A 21,338-nucleotide genomic window follows, 5' to 3' on the forward strand; every position below is an offset into this window, starting at 1 on the left:
AGAAAGCTAGAAGTTAGAATTCAGGTTGTTGTAGTAACCCCGGTAAGAGATGCTGCTGGTTTAGACTAGGACGCTGATTGCAAAGAATGAGCACAGTAGAGGAATATGGGATCTATTTTAGTGCAGAGCTAATAGGACTTATTATGATGGGATCGCTTTACTGGAAAAGTAATCGAAGAGAAATATGAAGGATAATACCTTGGTTTTTGGTTTGAATTCCTGGGTAGATAAGTCATACCACCCCTTGAGATGTGGAATACTATAGAGAGAACAGGCTTGCAGACATCAAGAGTATCGTTCTGGCTGTGTTGTTTGAAATGCCTAATGGGATTATTTACATAAATTTGAAATGCCTGATGGGAGCTGAGTAAAGGGGAACCGTTAGAGAAGAGTGGGGTTCAGGTGAATCCCAGCCCTGAAAGGACAATGGGGAGGTGGTTGTTACAGGGAGCAGAAGACAGAGAGGGCTGTGAAGAGAAGGTCAACTGACAGAAGCTGTGACCTTAGATTGAGGGAGACAATCAGCCCTTGAAGACTACTGGTAGCCTAGGAAGTAAATGCCCTGGGCTCCCCATTGGCTGGATCTAACAGGAAGCCAGTGAGCTGGGGAGTTCGTTGGTGCGGTCCATAGAGACCAGTCTCCCAGAGCACAGGGGGCTGGGGATGGGTGGGTGAAGGGTGGAAAGTGGATCTGAAAGGGCAAACAGAAGACATCCAGTCCAAATGCAAAATAAGATGCCACATGGGCCATTGAAGGCATAAGCTTTGAGAAGTGGAAAGATCAGGACTGGAGATATAAATTAATGCCTAACAAAGTATCCGATACCCAAATGGGATGAATTCAATGATAGTTTTCCCAAAAAGTGTCTTCAGAATTTATATTACTAGCCTCCTTGGATAGACTTGGTTGGGGGACCATTGAGAAGAGTGGGAAGCATAATAATTTAATCGGGGACATATAGAAGTTTTTTAGAATCTGGATTACTAAAGAAATCTGTTCAATAGAAGGAGGATAATTTCAAGCCCCACTGTAACCCCCCAAAATGAGATGACTTTACAGCTCATCTAGCCCTACTTTGAGGGCTAAAATGAAATTACACAATGACAACTGTCAATTAATCCATGAAGTTTTAAATCAAACTCTCCTGGAGAAAAACATAATAATAATTGGGGGTTGCCATGTGGAAAATTTTTTAATTTTAAAAAAAAAGCACTTAAGATTTCAAATTTGTGTGAATCATTAATAATGGCAATAAAAAGGTGTTTATGCTTAAGTTCTAAGTATAAGTCCATGTTCACTGGAGAAGCACAGGTCTTTGCCAAAATTTAGCTCGGCCATAATGACAGATAAACCTGCAATTAAGCGTCACTATATGTGTGGGTTTAGTAAGAAAAATATATTATTAAACATCAGCATAATTTTGAACCCCTACCGGTAAATGTTTAAATATAAACATAGTAAATCTTTGTGCTTCCAGAGGGGTTGGAGCCAAAAGACCGCTCTCCACCCCCCAAGAAGAGCAAAGCAAAGAAGCCAGAAGGCTCCAAGGACTCTAGCGAGGGTAAGTCCAGCTCTTCCTTTCTTAAAAAAAAATGTTCCATGAAAAGAAACTTCTGTTTAATTTTTAAATTTTGTGTATGCTCTCATATTCAGATATTTCTAAGGGTTCAAGCATCACCGGGCACTTCTTTCTCCTTTCTTAATATGTTTACTCTCCCCTGAATATGAGGATGAAATAGCAGATTCAGGTTTAGTTTGTTAAGGTAAAAACCAAATGTAAAAAATTCATTTTCTCAGTGTGACGTATCTTTCATTCCTACAAAGTGTGAAGTTGTGGGTAGTGCTTACCAGTTAGGTGCTCTGAAATCACGGAAGGGTGAAGGTCCAGACCTGTGTGTGACGAGTTGCATGGTAGCTATTGTCTTATTGGATCATTTGTTTTTCTCATGAACACATTCTGAGTCCAGAGCCAAGCCTCTGGAGTGGGAGATAGAAACGCTTCCTGTCTTTAGTGTTCTCCTCTCCTTTCTAGAAGCCAATGTATGTTTGCATTTATGCATTGAATGGGCCTGCCCAACTGGGCTCAGTTTTATGAAGAAATGACACGCCCTCTCTCTTACTTACAACATGAGTACACTTATAAGATATGCACATTTTTCACTTAAAATGGTATCTTTAGGTATTTTGTAAAGTGAGCCTCTAACCTAATGGTATGCAAGAACTTCTAACAGTGGAACATATTTATGCCTCTACTTTCTTGCCTGGAGCCATACTTCATCCACTGTGAGATGGTGAGTACAATAATACTGATGGTGTCTGCTTGGGTCTTTGGGAAAGAAGATGCCAAGATGAAGGAGAAGTGCAAGAAAGTACTGGGTGAAAGCCTGTGAGGAATGAAGTGGGGAGAAGCAGGCGAGGAAGCAGTAGGTGAATGAGAGAAGGAAGGAAGGCAGATGCGCCGCTGGAAGAGCCTCCATCTGCAAATTAGTCTGAGGCTGGGGAAGCCCAGGCAAGGAGGACTGGATAAAAGGGCTTTTGGATTGGGCAGGAATGTCTGAGCTGCAGGGTCCCCTCCCCCCTGAGGGCTCTCTGGCTGCAAGTGGCTTGGGGAGAAAGTGACAGGAACATCAAACTGCCTTGAATCCCCAAAGTGTGGCCGCTGCTTGCTGTCAGCCAACTTGACTCCCAGCATCAGGTTGTCTCTTGAAAGGAGACCTTGAGCAGCTCACCTCCATGACTGCACAGCCTCTGTGTGCATGACGGGCTCTAGATAAGTCACGACACTGTCTTCTCCCTCATCCGGGCTCAGAACCAATTGAGGAGGCAAAGCTGTAAGAAAGTTGAAGTCAAAAATATTAGCTTCGTTACTCATGAGGTTAGACCAGAGCTCTGGTTATGCTGCCCCCAGATGGGCTCCCTAATGCTGGGTTTCACTCCTGAATATGAAAGACTCTGCCCGCTTAAAAGCAAGTGTCACTGTCCTTGGTATCCTCGACTGCCTGGATAGAGGCTGCCCTGATGAGAATAAGCCAGGACATGTCCTCTCTGCAGGCAGGTGGATCTGAGAGAGACACAGCACGGGGCTGTTTCTTCTCCCAGGCTCGCCCTAGGTGAGGGGGATGTGGAGACTGGCGTGGCAGTAAACGTCCTCTGCCCTCTGGACGAGGAGCAAGGGATAAACAGTAGAAATAGTCTATGTAAAGTGCCTGGCACGGGTCAGCTTTCCATTAGTGATGGCTATTCCATGATAATTACTATCATAATCAGGACCATGATAGGGTACACATTGTCCTAATTCATTGAAATGTGCTGGAAAGTTTAGAAACGTTCGGAGAAGAACACTTAGAACCATGGAGAAGGACAGCAGCTCTCTCACTGGCCGGAGGGGGTTTGTTAGGATCTGATGGGGCGACTAGTCAGGGTTCCACCTCCTACTAGAATTAGGTCATTTCCTGGACAGTCTCTCAAGACCATGATTGGGAAATGGATTAGGGGCAGAACAACAATTGCCCTTTCCCTGGAGAGGCTCCACCACACTGAGTGGTTCCCATCCCATGTGTGACCCACATCAAAGGTGGTTTTCCAGAGCCTGAGGCTGCTGTCATTTCCAAGTGTCACATGGGGGGTGGCACACATACAGTGCAGTTCTGTCACCTGAACTAACAAGGGAATTCTTCTGAGTCATTCCTTCAAATGTGTGAAAACTTCATTATTTCCTAAATAATTTGCTTTGTTTAGGAAAACCATCTCATAATCCTAATAGGACTACATGCTATGTCTTCACCTCACCCAAATATGTCATCCCAGAATCTGCTCTGAGTCACAAAAGGGCCGTCACTGTGGATTTGTTACCAGGGGCATTTGGTCTGTGGCATCATGGTGAAATGTAAATGTTAGTCACTCTACAGAAACATGGGGATTGTGTGTTTGTTTCTAAGATGGCTTCCAAGATAAGAAAGTAAATGCTGCTGGGAAAGGAGTGAGAAAGGGAGCAGAATCTGACATGCTAGTGGTAAATGACCGCATGATAGGGGACTCGTTACTTGTCAGTATTTTGACAAAATAAACTATGTCCTGCATTCAAGTGTTGTACTGTTGCATATGTCTCACTTCCTCTTATGATTCAAAGAGTTCCAATCATTCTTTCCTACTGGATATGCAAATGGATTAGTGTATCACTGGGTAGAAGGGGAATGTGGGTCATGACCCTTCTCTGCAGTCTTCCTACTTTAGAGTTATCAGTCCTTTTCCAACTTGGTCATCTCTCTAATATGTTTTAGTAAGAGAAACTTCTGGTATTTTTATTTAGTGATCACTCAGCCTAAATCCCCAGCACTTGGCCTCATTTCACTTCTCTCCTACCTTTGGGTTCCCTGCCCTGCTTCCGACACTTACAGGTACTACTGATCACCTCAGCTCACCCTGTAATACACATTCTCAGACAGAGTCATGGAGAGTGGAGTTGGAACACAAATTCACTTGGATTTTGCAGCATATATAGCCATAATAGCTGTATTTTGATCCAGAAGAAGAATCTTGAGAGCATATGGTCAAATTTTCTCATTCTACAGAGCTGTTTTTAAAATAGGCTGCAAACAGTTCTTTAACTTGCCCAAGTCCATGCAGTTTATTAATGTTTTAATACATTTTTTAATGTTTTAATAATAATTATTTTTCTTTTTTTTCTGGAAATAACACAGCTTCTCTAATCTTTTTCCCTTTCTCTCTTCCGGAAATTAGAACTTGTTTTGTTGAAGGAGGAAATGTTGCCATCAATACAGCTTTGAGTGAAAGCAAATATTATAAATATTTAGCTTTAAATATTATAAATATTTAGCTTTAAATATTTAAATATGTAACTAAAGTATTGAACATGAAATTTTAAAAATCAAACAATTTCTAAAATTATTTGCATTTTTTATACTGTGGACTTTTGGATATAGAGTTCTATTTTCATTATTTTGGTTGAAATTTCATGGACCACAGTATACTTTGATTTGACCCACTGCAATGCGATGCCAATAATGAAACGATTAGCAATTTCAGACCACTAACTGTTTGTCTGGCCTGTGATATAAATGGTAATGCTATCCATAAACCACCACATCATAGGCATAATTGTTTGAAAAAAGCCTGATTAATACCCATTCCACCAATTGCAACTCCCAATGATTTAAACCAGTTTTATTTCTTACAAAATATTTAATTGAAAGAATATCATTACAAAATCTTAGCCCCTTTCATAAAACATGCTTTTCTCAATCTCTTTCCTCTATCCTTCACACATAGATCCTCTAGAAGTTCCATTAGTGAAGTCTCTCAGGCTTTGTTTGTCTGAAAAGATGTTATTTTCCTTTTTTTTTTTTTTAAGGTGGTTTTGCTGGGTAAAAATTCAAGGTTGATGGTTATTTTCTTGCAACATTTTAAAGATATTTTCCCACAGTCCTATCAATCCTATAGTTGTTAAGAAGTAATCTCTCAGTCTAATAATTGTATCTTGTTAGGTTATCTGTCTTTTCTTTCCAGGTGTCTTGACAATCTATTCTTTATCTTCGGTGTTCCTCAGTTTCACTGTGGTATACCTCAGTGTGGGTTTCTCTTTATCCTCCTTAGGATTTGCTGTGCTTCTTGGACATAAACATGGGCAACTTTCATTAGTTCTGACAATTTTTCACCTATTACCTCAACAAATGTTAGTTCCACACTACCTTCTATTCTTTCTTTCTCTGTCCTTCATGACTCTTAACCTACATTGCATTTTCTTTTTCTGTGCCACTATCTCTCTTTGATGGTTTCTTTTTCCAAGTTTATCATTCAATTTGCTAATTTCTATTCAACTTTCTTCAATCTGATGTTTAACTCTTTGCTGAGTTTCTCATTTCAGTTATTATAGTTTTCATTTTTATAAGTTTTATTTGGTTCTTTTTCAGATATACCTGGTCACTCTTTATTTAATTAACACATAAAATATCTTAAAAAAAAATCTGTATCTGAAATTTCAATGTCTCCACTCTGTATAGATCAAAATTCTGCAGTTTATTTTTTTTGCAGATTCATGCTTGTAGCTATTTCCTTGTATGTTTTGCCTTCTTTATTGCCATGTTCATTGGATTTTTATTTGTGGGAATTTTTTGAAGTTGGATTAAAAGCTTATTTATTTATATTTTGTTTTCTGAAATACTTGAAGATACTGCCAATTTAGGAATACCTTAAACTATATATTTGGCTTAAAGTTTTATTTCTTGTTTTGTTTGCTGTTTGTCCTTAAGCCCACAATAGTGCATGTATAAGATTAGGAAATCTCAACAGAGACTTTTATCTTCCTTTTTTCCTTCTCCAGCCAATGCTAAGCTGAGACAGGCAAATTCCCCACTATTTTCAGAACCAAAGCCCCGCCCCTCTGCACCTCACATGTGTGGCTCATTCAATTCAAGTTCTGGCTAGAGTTTCTCAATGAGTATTCCTGTATCTATCACCAACGTCACCTGGGAACTTGTTAGAACTACGAATTCTAGGGCCCCATCCCAGACGTACTGAATCAGAAACTCTGAGGTAGGATCCAGTAATCTGTGTTTTTAAAAGCCCGCCCGGTATTCAGATACATGCTCAAGTCTGAGAACCACGGTCCTAGGGTCTAGACCATCTGAGATTGGCAGCTGCCTCAAAGCAAACAGTAATTTCAGTGCTTGCTTAGAAATCTTGATTCAATATCGTTCATCATTTCTGGCTTCTTAGAAGTTCATTATAAAAGCACCAGCTCAGCCATGTATTCAAGAATCAGATGGATAGGTAAGATGATAAGTACATTAGAAGACGATTGATAGATAGATAGAGAAAGAATACATAAATGGTAGATAGTATATGCATACAAATATACATATAAAATACATATCTACATAGCTATGTGTGTATGTACATACATATCTACATATCTACATATATACATAGTCTGGAAAGATACACATATCAAAATGACCTCAGGAATTATCTTGGAGGAGTGGAGAAGGGACAGGGCAGACTTTGGAGAGTTTAATATTCAACTTTCTAAATTTATGTGTAATTGAAACATATATATATATATATATGTATCAAGATTTATTTTATACTTATAAAAAAACATTTTCATTAAAAACTAAAGAGACTTTATGCTTCTAAAATTCAGTAGCAACTTTAGAACTGTAATTTTCTCCATACATTCATCTCCAAAGCCTTCAGTGGTTTTTGGTAATGAATGCTATTTTTTCCATCATATTTTTACAGAAAGCACTAGCGCTTTGACTCTTGCTGTACAATTGCCTCTACATAGAATATTCAACAAGCCTGCATGTGACACTCATTCCTCAGGAACCCGAGCCCTTGCAATGCTAAATCAAGCAGTCCTATACTGCACTTTAAAATATTAATGATCTCTTTTGTCAGATGAAATTATATGTGGAAGCATTTTGGAAACTAGGAAGCACTATACAAGTTTGAAGGATCTAATGTTGCTCTTAGAAGTATTATTATTGTTTCTACTAAAATAAGTGTTTCTGAATACATGAACCATGGGTAGAATGCACTTCGTATTTCCTGAGAGGCAGAATTTTCTCTCTGCCCTCTTATTTTCTCTGCATCTTAAAGTATTATGTGACAAACTGTTTTGTGAGTGGCTGGACAGAAGAGACATTCTCTCTTTCAGGATGCCATGCAGCACTTCATGCATTATATTCATAAACATGATCTTTAATTTAATTTTTTTGACAAGTGCAGTGAAGGGTAAAATCAGGCAGTCATAATTTTGACTTTGCCATCACTCAAACAAGCTTAGTGATTGACCAGCTTTAAAAAAAATAAAAATAGAAAAGCAGGAGTGAGGAAAAGCAGCTTTCTCATGATGAAAAGCTTTGTTTTATCCTCTAGACCTTAAAATGCCAAGAATTGAAGCAAAATGTACATTTCCACGGTGAAAATCCGAATACAAGAAAAGCCTGTGTCACCCTCTTGCTTTAATTATTCTCTTACCTTCTGCTTGATTCAGGACCACTCTGAGCTATCCCCCTGCCGCAGGTTAGGAGAAGGACCCAGGAGTCTATTTCATGTTTAGTCGTGCTCTCCACATTCACACATTAAACCGAGCTTTGGTTAGGACCGTGGAGTCCTATTTCAGAGTCAGCCCTAGGATTCTGAATGGGGCTTAGAGAATGTTGAGTACTGAGGTATTTTCCACAGTGAGAAGGGCTGAACATACCTGCAGAGCAATTTTAGGTCCTGTGGGACCCAGGATGACCCTGTTTGTGTCCGTTGTCCTTGGCATGTTATCAGCAATGTTCCCTTTTACTCTTGGAGGTGCCCTGGCTTGGGTGACAACATATGTGCACTCCTACCCGTAGAGAAAAAATTCAACACGAGGGTGGACAGAGCCCTCAGCATCCCTGTTCTGCTTCCTACTTGGGCAGTTTTTCTAACCTAAAAGTCAGTTTCCTCATATTAAATGGAGGGTGAAAACCTACCTTGTGGGACTGTGTGGGGAGATTTAAACAAGATGATCTCCGGAAGCCACGTGGCACAATCCCTGGACAGAGGGGCCAAAGCGTATTGAATCTGAAGCGGGAAGAGCCCCCATCCACCAAAAACTCACCTACCTTGTTTATTAATACATGACATTCCTCTTAATATGAACAAAATAGTTCTGCAAGTAGAGATGATGTTCTCAATGCATTGAATCTCTTATCTCACTTGGTGTTTTTTTCCTTCTTTCTCCCTTCAGCTCACTCAGCACCCTGCCTCCCCAAGTATATTAATTCCTGTCCCAGATGGACTTGACCTCACTCACTCTGTCTTCTCTTTCCTGACCTCAATTCTTCAAGTCAATCTTCCCAAGAAACTAGTCTACCCCCAATATTTATACAACCTCCCCAGTCAGTCATTCCTCGACCTCTGCTTTACTGCCTCTAAAACTTCATGAAAGGCACCGAGTTAGGTCAGGGGCAGGAGGGAGGAGGTGGACTCTGGTGATTGGCTGTCAGTTCAGACCTGCCTCTGAAACATTCATTGTCCATTCATTCTTGAAGTCTGGTGACTCTGCTATTTCTGTAAGATGCTGGGAACCAGGATCTCTTTTCTGAGGCTGGGTCTTGCCCCAACTGCCTGTGATCTTGTTCTCCTGGATGAGTGTTTCTCAAACTGTGGCCAGTGGAACCCTGTGGAGGGCCCCCCAATCCCATTCAGAGGATGCGCAAGGTCAAAATGAATTTCACATAGAGCTGAGCTCTCTGGACTCTCCATTCACTTGGCATACAGCGTGCATGGTGTTCCCTGGAGTTGCCATAAAGATAGCCCACAGCATCTTTCCTCCAGCCACATCAGCGTAGCTCCCTCCAGCCAGATCCAGCTTTCCTAAACATGCCTTCCATATACTTTTGTTAAATGCCTGCTATTCGACGGTATCGGCACTGTTCTAGGCACTGGAGACACACATGCACGCACACACACAACCTTCTTCCTTGGGGCTTATATTCTAGTGGGGGGTGGCAGTTGATGGATTTTAAAATATTAATTAGAATATATAGCAAGTCACATGGTAGCATAAGCAGTACTATTTATTGCTGCCTGCAATTTTATGGCAAAACTTCACAACGTAAAGCAACAAGAGCATTTATCATCTCAGACTTTCTACGGGTCAGGAGTTTTTGTTGTTGTTGTTTTACTATTATTACAATTTATTGAGTCTATAATTAATTCAAAATAAAAAGTTTAAAAGAAAAAGAAAGAAGAAAAAGGTGTCCTTGGAACTGCCTAACTGTCCCACCACTTACTTAATCAGGCTGTGCTATTACCCTTAAAGAGAGGTATCCTGGGGTCTCTGGGCTTTGGAAGGGGGGTAGGTAATTGTGTGATGTGCAAATAATCTACAGGTCAGGAATTTGAAAGTGGCTTACCTTGATGATTCCAGGTCAGAATATCCCATGATCGTTTATGCCATTCTGGGTCATAAGAGAGTGTGGCTTCCTCCTGACTGTCTCTTGGATCACTTGCTCTGGAGTAAGGCAGCTGCCATGTCCTGAGGACACTCCAGCAGCACTGTGGAGAGATGTACATGGCAAGGAGCTGAGGCTTCCTGCCAACAGCAAGCATCAATCTACAAGTCATTGCAATGAGCCATCCTGGCTGGAATCAGATCCTCCAGGCCCAGGCAAGCCTTCAGATGAGTGCAGATCTGGCTGACACCTTGACAGCAACTTCATGGGAGACCCGTGAAGAAAAGCCAGGCAGGGAAGAGGAAGTAGGGGATTCCCTGTGTGTCTAAGTTGGTAGTGGTGGGGAGACTTGGGGAAAAAGATGGGTTACAGTTTCACATATGTTGGACCTCACTGATGATTAAGTTGGTATTTGAGAAGAAACCTGAAGAATGTAAAAGAGTAAGCTTAGCAGATATCCGGGGAAAGAGTGTTCCAGCAGAGGAAATAGCAAGCACCAAAGCCCTAAGGGGAGAGAAATCTGACTTATTCTAAGAAAAGCAAGAAAGTCGGTGTGAGTAACTGGAGAGGTCACTGGGGGCTGGTCCCATAGAGGAGTGGATCCCACGCTTGACTGTGCATTGGAGTCACCTCGGGACATGTTAAACCCAGTCTCTGACTCAGGAGACCTGGGTACCCAAGAATTTGCATTTCTAGTAATCCCCCTGGCGATGCTGGTGCCCTGGGCCAAGGACTCCACTTTGAGAATCACTGCCTGGGACACTGGCCCACTGTAAGAACGCTGGCTTTTCCTCTGAGTGAAGTGAGAATAGAACTTTTTAAGCAGCGAAGGGACATGATCTTACTTACGTTTTAAAGGTAATCTTTGGATTGTCGTGTTGCTAATGGACAGTAGGGGACTAAGGGCGGAAACGGAGAGACAGTGGATTGGAGCCAGAGATCCTGGTGGCTTGTTGCACGTAGCAGTGAAGGGACGGAGTGAGATTTGGTGCGACTCTGGACCTAGTTGAAAGGTAAAGCCAGCAGAGTTCACTGACATGGGATGTGGGATCTGTGAAAAAGAGGGGGTCAGGGATGAGTCTTTTTACCTTCTCCACAATTACTGAATCCAGAATAGAAGTCGTACCCCCTGCTTATACTGAATTCAGCCTTCCTGGGAAAAAGAATGCTTCCCATCCCTGTCCCCCGTCGTGTCTGGCCAGGTAGTTCTTACTCCCCCCACCCTAGGAAAGCCTTGTGAGCCCATCCTGAAGCTCAATTTCCAATTAAGCCAAAGGCAAATATGCAGGCATGAAGAAAATTCTTGTAAATAACAACAGAAAGAGAGAAAACACGAGTGTTGATGAAGAAGAGAACTCTCAGATGATTTCAGATGATGTAGGTACTATGGATTCTAAAATGTTCTCCCAAGAGGTGTTTATTATCGTTATTTTGTTTCTTTTCAATTAGCATCTTCCCAGTTAATGGATGATTATGGAATTGCTGCCATTTATGATTGCCAAGCTCAGGAGCGAAGGAGGGAAAACTGGAAAGAAAGGAGAAAAGGAAAGTAGGAAGGGAGGGAGGGAAAAAGGAAAGAAAGGGAAACTGCTGTTGTAAGCTAGTGGAAGGAGCCCTAACTGGGAGTCAGTACACCTGGATTCCATTTTCATCTCTGACACACATGATCAAATCCTTCTCCCAATATCCCTGAGGTCCCCTCTAGATATCAAATTCTATAATTCAGCATAACCGTCAAATTTATGAAAATTGATTATGAGCTCTTTGCCTCATACCCAGTAAATATTTCCATCTTAATTGAAAAGCTTTGAATCATGGGTTTTCATAGCCAAATGGGTCTCTGAGAACAACTAAGGCAACACTTTCATTTCACAGACGGGGAAAATTTCTTTCAAAAGTCCTCTGAAATTGTCTAGGGGATCCACATGAAAGGTGATCCTAAGTTAGCCACTAAAAAAAAAAAAAAAAAGGCAGTTTATCAGGGCATATACAGCAGGTCTTTTAATAATGTTTTTTTTTTAAGTATCTTGAAGTCTTGTAGGCGTCTGTGAGTAATTCAGACCCAAATGTGTTTCACTTTTTGTCTATTTTGATTTCCAAAACTGAGGGTAAAGAATGTGGCATTCAGGTGCATTTATCTTTGTTTTGTTGAAAACTCAGTCCCCAGGTTTATAGAGCTAAAGCATAAGAGTGACTTTTTTTTTTTTTTTTTTTGGTTTTGGCACCATGCCTATAGGACATTTGACAGTTTATAATATTAGATACTAATTTTTCAGCAGAGAAACATTTTGTTTTGTCTTTAAGGAGAAATATTGCTATTTAAACAGTATCGGATTTTTACATTAGGATTTTGCCATTATATTCAACATTTCAATTTTCTGGTGTAACAAAGTTGTGCTTTCCTACTATACCGGAGAGAGCCTTAAAGCTGTCCACCTACACTAGAATCACCTGGACATGCACCACACTCTCCTAATGCCTTGCTCGAGCTTACCTGTTTTCTCCTAACTCCTGTCACTCTGGAGCCATTAGAGGTAGCCTTAGGAAATGACTTCACTTCCAGGGGTCATCCTGCTTGAGGAATGATACACAGAAAACCAGTGTATCTATTCTCCTTAGACAACAACGCTACAGATCACTTGAATCATTTCTGTTCTGTAGCCTGAGAATTCCCCACTGATCTCTGACAGTCTTTGCTGCTGGCAGAAAGAAAGTAGATCCAGTGTCTAGGAGGAAAGGGGTGTAAGGGTGGGGAGGCTGGTTCTAGAATGGGGGGGTGAAAGGGGGTGGTTTTGCTGAGTGCTTGATGAACAGTTACTGCTACTCTCAGGGGAACTGCTTGTTCCCTCAGTCTAAAGCTGCCACTTACGGTGAATGCTAAAATTGTGGATTCTTGCCCCATTCCCAGCCCCCCACCAAATCAGAAAGCTGCATTTTAACTTGATGCAATGAAGCTTAGGAACACCATGTTCTTATGTACTTGGTTTTTATTTTGAACACTCTCAAACTTAGAGCAGATTTACAAGTATAGTAAAAAAGAACCATTTTCTTGAACCATCTGAGGGTAAGTTGCAGTTCCAGTGCCCCAACCACCCCCCAGTTTCACTGTGTGTTTTCTACAGACGTGGCCAGTGATCCTACATGAGCACAATAAAAAGATCAAAATCAGAACGTGCACATGGATACATTACTACCTTTAATTTTCAGACCCCACTGAAGTGTCACCGATTTCCTCAGTAATGTCCTTTGTTTCATTCTGTTGTCAAGTCCCTACTCTTCCACGGCCTTCCTGTGACTTGACTAACCTTGACGCTTTGGATGCTTGCAGGCCAGTTACATTGTAGAATGTTTCCAGTTTGGGTTTATCTGATGATTTTTCATGACTGGATTCAAGTTATGCGTCTTTGCAGAGCTATCACAGAAGCGATATCATGTTCTCATGGCTGATTAAGTGGTAGGGGCCCATGATTTCAACTCAGCCCATTACCAGTAATATTCACTTTGATTATTTGATGAAAGTGGCGTCTGTAAGACTCCTCAACTCAACTGTACAGCTACTCTTTTCTCCATTTGTAGTTAATGCATATCTTGAATGGGGGGTAGGGAGTAGGTTGAAACTAGGTCAATATCCAGTTCTTCATCAATCTTACAAATTATTCATTTATTTGCTTATATCATTATGAAATCATGGTTTTCTATTCTACTCAACAGATTATAATCAATTACTATCAAGGACCCCTTCCAGGTAGCTTCTGTGTCCTTTTGACATGTCCCCATCATCTTTGAGCTCTTCCTTGCTTTGGTGTAACCAGATGCTCAAGCTCATTTTATACTTTCCCTGCCCAAGGCCTGACAGCAGTCATTTCTTCGAAGAGCTATCATTCCGTTTAGTAGAGAATAGTATTTAGTAACCAGATCTGGGTGCTAGGTTTGTGGATCACAATTTGAGAAACATGATCTAAAGTAGAATGACTGGTTGATTGTGATGGTTAAATATGAGGACCTAGCTGGCAGGATCAAGCCTCCTCGATGACTTCCTCCAATTGCCAGAATCGTCTTCCCATAGACCTTCCATTACAACTATGACCAAGAGAATAAATTGCCCAACTTTGGTTAAACCGTCTGGAGTACAACACAGTGTGGTTGTAGATAGTGGCTAAGTAGCTAGTATTTTAAAAGGCAGAAGGTGATTGGTGACCATGATACTACAAAAAGACAACTGTTTGGGGTTAATTATTGATCAGCTGCCTAAGCCAGTGTTGACCAGTTGCCTAAGCAGCTGTAGTTACACATCAGAATCATCTGGGGAGATTTTTTTAAATGACTATTCCATTGTCCCACCCCAGACCAAATAATCCTACCTCTGGCAGTAGAATCTAGGCAACTATGTTTGTTTAAGCACATTGGGTGAACCCAGTATGCAGTCAAGGTTGAGAATCACCGGGTTAAGTGTCCTGCTTCCTGAGAACTTGGCTCAGCCCCACTTATTCTCTCAACCCCAAGAGCATGTGTCCTGCCTGTTGATTTGGCACTTGAGGCAGCGACATGAACATTTCCAGACATCTAAGGGGCCATTTAGCAAACACTTACTGTGCATTTATTCTGTGCTGGACATTGTTCTAAGCACTTCACATTGATTATCTCATTTAATCTTTATTACTATATGATTGAGCATGTGCTGTAATATTCCCATTTTACAGGTGAGGAGACTGAGGCATAGAGAAGTAAAAACTTTGCAGAATGTCCCATGGCTAGAACCTCTGAGAATTCAGATCTAGAAATAAGATAGCTTGATGCCAGACCATAGGCCAGTGCTTCTCAAACTTTGGGTTTTAGAACCTAAAGTTCTTTGGGTTCTCAGTGGGTTTTTGGAATCACATGGAGGTTATAGAAAGAACACCGAGGGCCAGGCTCATTGAAGGAGGAGAGGGACTGAGCCTCTAGATTTCTGCCAGGGTCTGGAGGGCTTCTCCATGGCACAGGGAATCTGTAGGAGAAGAGGAATATGAGGATGGCTGGAGAAAGGCATGACACAGAGGAGTTTGGCAGATAGGAAAGAAGCAAAGGGCCCAAGTTATGGGGAGGTTGGAGTTAAGGGTGGATGTGGATCGGGGGCTGTAATTAGGAAGGACGTTGAAAACAGGCAGTTTGAACACTTGATTTCCAGACTGTCAGGCAGCCATGCGGGTTTTATCATCAGCAAAGTGACACGGTGCCCCTTGGATGACCTCAATATGAAACACAAAGTGATGCTCTCTATATTAAAGCTACATCCCCAAACATAGACCTGACAGAATTTTTTACCAAGACATTTTTTTATTTAACAAGTCATGGCATAATGCATTTGATAGAGTGGAGCTATGTGGTCAGAAGATACACATCACCACGATTTCTAGTCAAAGCTTACTGCACTATGCAATACAGAGACTAACCATATGCTTTGATATCCAAAGCAGGGACATCAAAAGTAAATGAGAAAAGCTCAGCTTTGATTAATTATCCAAAATATCATAATCAGATAATTTAAAGAGAAGTTTTCTTTTAGAGCACATGTAAAGTTTTGGTCAAGTGAAAAATATATATTATTTTGATATGAGGATGGGGGAGCACAAAATCTATTTGGTGTTTAGGATTTCTAGCAGACTTAATTCAGCCCTTTTGTCAAATTTGGCTTGTTCATTGTATAATAGCAAATTACCAGATTAGCAAAGGGTTAATGTACACATGTAGGTATGCCCTTGAACTATCTACTCATTTTTTGTAAATATTAAAATACATCCAAGACAAAGGTAATTTCTACACTGGTGGAAGGTCTCGCTGTCATTGTGGACAGTTGCTTTGCTAACTCTCCTCATTGGTGGTTCTGCTGGATAGGTGATTTCCCGGGATTAACCATTGTCACTGCCATCTGTTCCCGACATGGACACGGGGATCTAAAGGGTAGCTAGCGGTCAGGGAGAATTTTAATAAACGCCGTGTGTTCAGTCACCAGGACCTACATTGACTGGGTTCCCTTGCCCTGGAGCCTTGGGTTGGTTAGCCAGTGCTTCTCCAACTATTTTTCATTATTGTGATTCCTATGGGAGCTGTTTTAGGCATTTTGTCCTAATTCTCTCCCCCAACCATGAAATTTTAATACCACAAATATGCTATATATCTGTTTATGAACTGTGGCCTTTTGGAGGGGAATTTTTTTGTCCTTCCAAGAACAAATGTTCGCCCCATATTGAGAAACCATGGGGTAGACCAGTGGAAGGTGTTTGCAGGAGACTGGAGGGTGGGGAAAAGGTTCTTAGGCATTCAGGCTCCTGGACCCTCGCTGCCAGACAGAAGTACCTGTGTTCCTCCAGCCAAGGCCACAGCACTTGCGGGGGGGTCCTCTCCACCTCTAGCCATTGCTTGGTTTCTGTTGACCACTCCCTTCCTCCTCTCAGGCCTATGGCTGGTAATGGTTCCTGTTCGTCATTGGTCCTGTGCTTTTTTTTTTTTTTTTTGCGGTACACAGGCCTCTCACTGTTGTGGCCTCTCCCGTTGCGGAGCACAGGCTCTGGACGCGCAGGCTTAGCGGCCATGGCTAACGGGCCCAGCCTCTCCGCGGCATGTGGGATCTTCCCAGACCGGGGCACGAACCCGCGTCCCCTGCATCGGCAGGCAGACTCTCAACCACGGCACCACCAGGGAGGCCCCCGTCCTGTGGATTTTCATTGTCCTTTATTGCTTCTCTTGCTTCTGCCCACATCTTTTAAAATATCCCTTCATTAAATTCTTCACACCCTTTTGAATGTGCCCGTGCTTCCTGCTGGGACCATGGTTGGTCTCTTCCAGCTGGAATCCCTGTCACTTTCTGCGACCAAGCCTCCAAGACAATGTCACTTCACCCACTTCCAATCTTTGCTCTTTTCTCTTCCCTTCCTGTAGTCTTGCTTTTCTTTCATTCTTTACTTAGCAACATTGTTTACCCTTTAAAATGCACCTTTGTGGAATGGTTTGGTTTTCTTCATCTCTCTTAATTTTTCCCTTCCTGTTGCATTTTCATTGGCGTTGCATGGGATTTTGCGTTTGGATATTAAGCCATGAAATCTTAAGCCCTTACATGCTTGAAGTTTCTCTTTCTTCGTTTTACAAACACCCAAGTCACCCTGATAAGCAGTCTCCTGAATATTTTCTCCCCACGACTTAGTGCTCTTACCTGGCAAGAGAGAATAATGTCTGCTCCAGGTACTATGCCTGCATAAAAATTACCCTAAAATTCATTGGCTTAAAATAATGATATTTATTTTGCCCACAAATCTACCCACTGAGGGGCCTCAGCAGGGTGAGCTTATTCCTAGTCCACTCCAGCATCAGCTGGAGAAGATTGGAAATTGGCAGATGGTATCATCCAGATGTTTGCTCACTCACTTGTCTGAGCCCTGGGCTGGGGAGACTAACAGTTGAAGGCTGGAATAACAGAGTCTCTTTGCACATCTCTCTAGTAAGATGTAATCTCTCTGTGTAATCCCCCAGCATGAGGGGCTTCAGGCCGTCTGACTTCCTACACATTGACTCAGAGCCCCCAGGGTACCTATCTCAAGGGCAAGAGCCATTTGGAATCCACATCACCTTCTGTGGCCTCATCTCAGAAGCCCCACGGTGTCATTTTGACCACATTGTACCAGTTGGGACAGTTAACAAGCCCTTCCAGTTCAAGGAGAGAGAACACAGACCCCACCTCTTGATGGAGAGTGTCAATGTCACATTATTAAAAAAAAAAAGTGGAATGGGAGATATATATATATATATATATGCAGCCATTTTTTGAAAACACATTCTGCTCCAGTATCCATTATACATACATACATGCACACATACATATATAACTTCATTTTTAAAACCTTGTGGAAGGAGATTCTGAAGAGACTACTAATGGAAAGCAAGCAGAGACAGGATGATATGAGTATGGAAGTCTTAATGTCCATCTTATGTAATCATGGGGCTTACGGTTCAAGAGTGGGGAGATCAAGAGTGGGTGCAGCTGGGGGAATAAACTCTGGATTCCTCTCTGTGCTGACTGACCTTAGCAAGTCCCTAATCTCTGTCAAGCAAAGGGTTTAATCTGTGTGATCTTGATGGTCTGTCCAAAGGCCCCTGGTTCTGTGAAAGGTTGAAGTTCAGTTGTGCCATCATCTACTCACTGTTTCTGTTTCTGGTTGAAAATTCCTCTCCTCTGCAATTTGCTGACTCTAAATTCTACTGCTTTTGCTGAGCAGACATTCACACTCTGCTGTCTGTACAGCTCTGCTAAATCAAGTGTGAGCTTCACGTCGTCGATGGCACCAAGTGTTATTTCAAGAGTTATTCTTCCTTTGTGTGTGAAAATTTGCATTTTGAATGTGTGCCATCAAAGGAGTAATAGGAAACTGGGGATTGTACTGTAGCCAAGTCAAAGGAACTATATATATATTAAAAATGCCCTGCTCTTCTCCAAGAGAGAGTTTTGATGTTAGATGAGGGCATAAGAGCACTAAATCCAAAGGGTGGGGATATGAAAGAAATGGGAAATTGACTAAAAGACAATCCCAGGGTTGTCTCTGAGCAAAGTACCTTCACGTGCAATGATACATTCAGTAGGTACTTTCTGGTGATGCTCACAGCAGAGCTCAGCCTGGCTGAGGCCCTGAACTGGTGAGCACTGCATAGGAGGCCACACCAACCAGTCCATGGGTGTTTGTAAGTCAGTAATTTTTCAGACTCCCAGAGTGATGGTTTATGTGCAACCAAGCATGAGTACCACGAGCCACCCACTGCATAGTTTGACTGGGCCAAGACTTCCAGATTGAAGGACAGAAGGTCAGATCCAACTGGTTTAAGCAAACCTGTATCTGAAAAGTCCAGGCAGTGCTGGGTCAGAGAATCAGTTCCATTGTGATGGGGTCTCCCATCTCTGCACCTCACTCTGTGTTGGTGCCATTTCAGATGCTCTCCTTTTGCTGGGGTGAATATGACCACCAGGTGGCCTCTCATCCACCCCAGTGGGGGAAAAAAATATGCTTCTTTCTCAACCACTCCAACAAAATATCTGGAACTGAGTTTCATTGCCTCTGATTGGCCAGTCTTGGGTCAATCCAGGGACATTCAGTGCTCTGACTAGGCCTAGGTTACACGGCAACGCAGGGACCACAGGAGCTGGGGAGAGAGGAGATCAGTTATGCTCAAAACTCTTCTTTTCCAGAAGAAAACAGGGGAACTACCAGCAGGAAGAATGAACGGTGAGCATTCAGGTCAATCATCAGGAGCTATGGATCGATGAATTGCTTTGTCTTTGTTTTCTAAGATAGACAATAACAGCTGAGAGGACATAATGTTATGACCAATAATATACTTTGTTATCAATACCCTTCTTTCCATGCTTGCTTCATGATGAAAGATCAAAGTGAATTTTTAGGGCAGTATTGGCATTGCTGAAAATCCCACCTTGGAATCCTGGAGGTGTGGACAGAAGCTCTAGGTAAGGTGTACCCAACCAGAGGTAAAGGCCAAGGATGAGAAAAAAGCACGTGAAAGTGAACAGAGCAGAGATATAGAAAAAGAAAATCCATGCAGTGGGAGAAGTGATAAAACATCAGAAGGGGAAATAAAGGCAAAGAAGAACAGACATGTGGTGACTGGCTGTGGTGGCTGGGATGTGTTTCCATAGGAAACACACTTGTGGAAAGAGATCTGTACCTCACAAGAATAGGACTTAGAGAAAGTCAGCAGTGCTGTTAGTCTTAAGAGAGCACTAGTGAGTTGGAAGGCTGTATGGAATCAGGCTTCTAAAATGCGCGTGTTCACTTTTTAAATGTCATTCTACGTTTCCAAGTTGTTTGACAGTGGGTCAAAGGAATGCCAAAAGTACTGTTTATGAGTGGCTTTATTTTAAATGGCAGCCCCAGGCAGAGGCAAAATTTGAGCTTCTGTTTTCATCTGGAAATTCCTTGGTTGGTACATTAACCTTGGCTTTGGAAGCCTGATGTTTATATATTGGCCACCATGGGGAATTGCTTTGCTTTTGCTGCTCAACAGCTACGGATTTCCTTATCTACAGCTCATTCAGTTAGGGAAAGTTGGACCACATCATCTGCTTAGCTTTCTAATCACTTTACCAGCTCCTTGTTTTAATAACTAGTGTCCTTCAGTGTTGTTTCTGCAGGTCAAGGTTTCCTTGGGATGCATTTTTAAATAGAGGTCTTAGAAATAATGTGAAGAGCCCCATTAATGGGTTTAAGACCTGGATTTTGAAATCCAGACGTCGTTGATCTTAGGAGGCTGAATCCTGAGGCTTTACTTTTCAGCTTATTCATTGATACTGTATAGGGTTACATATGCAAATACTAAGTGTCACGAGGCAAGTTTTGAAGCAGTCTAGCTCACTGACCACAAAAATTAGTAATCTGTGAAACGTGATTAAAATATCACATCTCTCAACTACCAAAAGATGCCTTCAGAGGAAGCTACCGGCTTGCCAAGAGGATGTTTACTGGGACAAAGAATGAAAACAAAGTTCTGAAACAAAAGATAGTGATGCCTTCACCTTGAACCTGTGCCTAGAAAATTAATTAAATCCTAAATTAAATATAATTCTGCATAAAATTTAATTATATGACAATGAGTATTTTCATGCAGTAAGCTGGGAAAGTTTTCCAGTTTTCCAGTTCTCCAGTTCCTCCAACTCCAAAGTCAGTTGGAGAGACACCATGCAGTGTGTCATGGCAGAAAGGGCACAGGCTAGAATGGCAGCCAGATCTGGGTTTGAATCCCAGCTCTGCCACTTAACTAGCCTGTAGACTTTGGAAGTTCCTTTAAGCCTCATCTTTCTCACTGTGAAACAGGAATAATAATCCTTACTTTCTGGGATTTGGGCAAGGATTAGAAGTACATACATATAAAGAACAAGCCTAAAGTAGGCACTCAAAAATGATAGCTGTTGGGCTTCCCAGGTGGCGCAGTGGTCGAGAGTCCGCCTGCCGATGCAGGGGACATGGGTTCGTGCCCCGGTCCGGGAATATCCCACATGCCACGGAGCGGCTAGGCCCGTGAGCCATGGCCGCTGAGCCTGCGTGTCCAGAGCCTGTGCTCTGCAACGGGAGAGGCCACAGCAGTGAGAGGCTGTGGTCAGAGACCACAGTTCCTCCCGATGTGGGTCTCTCTATAACCTGATCTGTGTACTCATGACATGAGGATACGTGCTCATGTCCTGTCTACAGGAAGCTGGCTTCCTGCAGAGCAAATGACCCAAAAGGATGAGAGCATATGCAAAGTGGGAAGTGGCAGCCCTTTTATAACCTAATCTCAAAAGTGAAATACCATCCCTTCTGCTGTATTCTATTAATTATAAGCAAGTCCTTAACAAATCCAACATG

General features: G+C 42.0%; 1 protein-coding gene across 3 annotated transcripts in view; it reads left to right on the top strand.

The window, feature by feature from the left end:
- MACROD2 (mono-ADP ribosylhydrolase 2) overlaps positions 1–21,338 on the top strand; it is a 1,980,208-nt gene that overhangs the window by 1,816,818 nt on the left and 142,052 nt on the right. For all 3 annotated transcript variants that reach the window (XM_082645906.1, XM_082645907.1, XM_082645908.1), the window contains one exon: positions 1,479–1,562. In XM_082645906.1, the coding sequence (XP_082502032.1) occupies positions 1,479–1,562 (84 nt within the window). The remainder of the gene's footprint in view (positions 1–1,478; positions 1,563–21,338) is intronic.

Source organism: Mesoplodon mirus, assembly GCF_964341445.2.
Source record: "Mesoplodon mirus genome assembly, chromosome: 15".
Lineage (NCBI taxonomy): Eukaryota > Metazoa > Chordata > Mammalia > Artiodactyla > Ziphiidae > Mesoplodon > Mesoplodon mirus.